At 50.2% G+C, this 2500-nt stretch overlaps 1 protein-coding gene across 1 annotated transcript in view; it reads left to right on the top strand.

The window, feature by feature from the left end:
* The window catches only part of LOC134436085 (retinoic acid receptor beta-like), a 148756-nt gene that overhangs the window by 250 nt on the left and 146006 nt on the right, over positions 1 to 2500 (top strand). Inside the window, exon 1 of the mRNA XM_063185111.1 lies at positions 1 to 444. This exon is cut by the window's left edge and continues 250 nt beyond it. Coding sequence (XP_063041181.1) covers positions 288 to 444 — 157 coding nt within the window. The 5' untranslated portion in view covers positions 1 to 287. The remainder of the gene's footprint in view (positions 445 to 2500) is intronic.

Genomic DNA, 2500 nt, shown 5'->3' with positions numbered 1-2500 from the left:
GGGACTCCTACACAACAAAAAATGGCAAATGGTCGTTTGGATCAATTACAACTACAAGCCTATAGTGTTCTTGTCTGTCGCGATTTATGAGTCTTGTTGTCTGGGATAGGGAAGGGGGCTTCATGTGCCAAAACGAAGACAGAGTTTGATGGAGTTATTTGCACTTTTCTGTGCGATCCCAGTCCCGAACTGAACAGGACAACAACAACAACAACAACAACAAAGACAACAACAACAACACCTGATTTTGCACGCCGTTGTCTTATCGGGAAAGAAGGGACCTGATCATGTTCGACTGCATGGACGTCCTGGCCGTGAGTCCCGGGCAAATGTTGGACTTCTACACCGCCAGCCCGTCCTCGTGCATGCTGCAGGAGAAAGCCCTGAAAGCCTGCTTCCGAGGGCTCGCGCAGCGGGACTGGCAACACCGACGGAGCGCTCAGTGTATGTTTACACCTCCACTTCTCTTCTCTTCTCCTCTTTCCTACTCATTCTCTCTCTCTCTCTCTCTCTCTCTCTCTCTCTCTCTCTCTCTCTCTCTCTCTCTCTCTCTCTCTCTCTCTCTCCTATCTGTCAGTCTGTATGCCTCTTCGTCTTTCTTCCTCAATGGGTGGGCAGTGGGTCACCCCTGGTGCTTAGCTGAAGTTGTGTTTTGTATTTTATTCACTATAAGGACACGTTAGTGGTGGTGGTGGCGGGAAGTAAACGTTAGCCTACTTGTTTTTTTCTGGCTGGGGAAAAGTAAACATTGCTGTTACTATAGCCTACTGTGCAGTATGCGTGATGTTAGTCGTGTGGTATTATCCTAATTATGTTAAACGTTGCTCTGAAGCACATGACCGGGGGGCTTATATATCCACAACATACAGTCTGTAGGTTACTCTTAAGGAACTTGTGAAACTAAGAACACAGCCACCTAAAAACAACAGTCTGTTCTCTCTCTCTCTCTCTCTCTCTCTCTCTCTCTCTCTCTCTCTCTCTCTCTCTCTCTCTCTCTCTCTCTCCTGCTTGTGGAGTTTTATTACGCGCAGTGGCACAACAGTCTCTCTCTCTCTCTCTCTCTCTCTCTCTCTCTCTCTCTCTCTCTCTCTCTCTCCCTCCTGCTTGTGGAGTTTTATTACGCGCAGTGTCCCAACTGCTCTAAAAATGCCATATTTCATTGAGGCACGCGGTCGTAAATCGTCCGGGGGAAACCGTTTTCGTATGGGCTGACGAATGCCCGAATAGCATCTGATCCCCGTTGCAGGGCGCGCGGGCTGCTTCTCGTGCCTACGGAGGAATTCGCAGAGTAAACACCAGGCACGAGCACTTCCACACCTCCTATCCGATCCGTGACCGGGGATCAGGGCTGTGACAGGCGAGGGCTGCTCGGTCACCCGTTGGTGGTGCCGTGCGACTTGCGGGCAAATGGGGCAATCCCGCCCGGCCAGGCTGTCACTCACTTTCACTTTGCTACACTCACTAGCCACCGCCAGTGTCTATCTCTCTAACACCTATGCAGACTAAGTAGCCTACTCCCTCCACGACCTTTCAGCAACAATTACCAAGGATATGTCATTTTTTGTTTTTGTTTAGGCCTATGTAGGCCTATGTAAATTTGTATTTGGTTTTTACGCATTTGTTATTTATTGGAAACGGCAGCGCAGGGGTGACAATGAAGATGTTGGGGAGAGAGATGGGCGTGTTGGGAAATGACCCAGCCGGGGCGGATTCAAACTTGAGTCTCCCTTCGTGGGCTGGTGCATTGTTGCGCGCATCACCCCTATCTTTGCTTTTGTGTTTTTTATATTTATAATCTACTCCACAGTTAGTTTATTCAACCCACACTGACTCGCTTTCAGGGGGCATATGTGTTGGCGGGAGGGACATAGCACAACATTCCACAAGCACAGAGGTATTTCTTTCTTACATGTGCAGGAACGAGTCCTGTCGGTACAGAAGTCACTCAGCGACAGCCGTTATTGGTTTCGGCAACCCGAGTTTATCTATTCTCTCACCGACCGACCGCTCAGGCCAACCCCCCCTCCAACACACACACACACACACACACACACACACACACACACACACACACACACACACACACACACACACACACACACACACCACCGTCCAGGCACGTGAAGGAGTGCTTGTTCGGCCCCTCTCCCCGACAGCCAGCGGCAGTGATTTATTCTGATAGTGTAATGACCCCCGTGGAGATAACGTTAAGGAGCGACTCCACTGTCGCTCCCCAGACGGTGTTTGTTCGCGAGGTCACAAATCACGCGAAAGTGGCCCTTATCTCCGCGCGTGAAGTGGAAGGGGTGACAGCAGCTCTCCGTTAACGGTCACCCACCCCGTTGCCGCGTGCCAGACTCCTGTCCCCTCTCGAGAGTCTCCACCTCAGCCGACTCGTCTCAAGACATTTAATTTATCCAAAACAGAGAGGAGGAGGAACACGGTCAGTTTAATTTTTCATAAACCGTTGGATGTTGTAAACACTAACATTTCCCCACAA

This window comes from Engraulis encrasicolus, chromosome 20 (assembly GCF_034702125.1).
Source record: "Engraulis encrasicolus isolate BLACKSEA-1 chromosome 20, IST_EnEncr_1.0, whole genome shotgun sequence".
Classification (NCBI taxonomy): Eukaryota; Metazoa; Chordata; class Actinopteri; order Clupeiformes; family Engraulidae; genus Engraulis; species Engraulis encrasicolus.
This window is presented reverse-complemented; position numbering and strand designations above follow the sequence as displayed.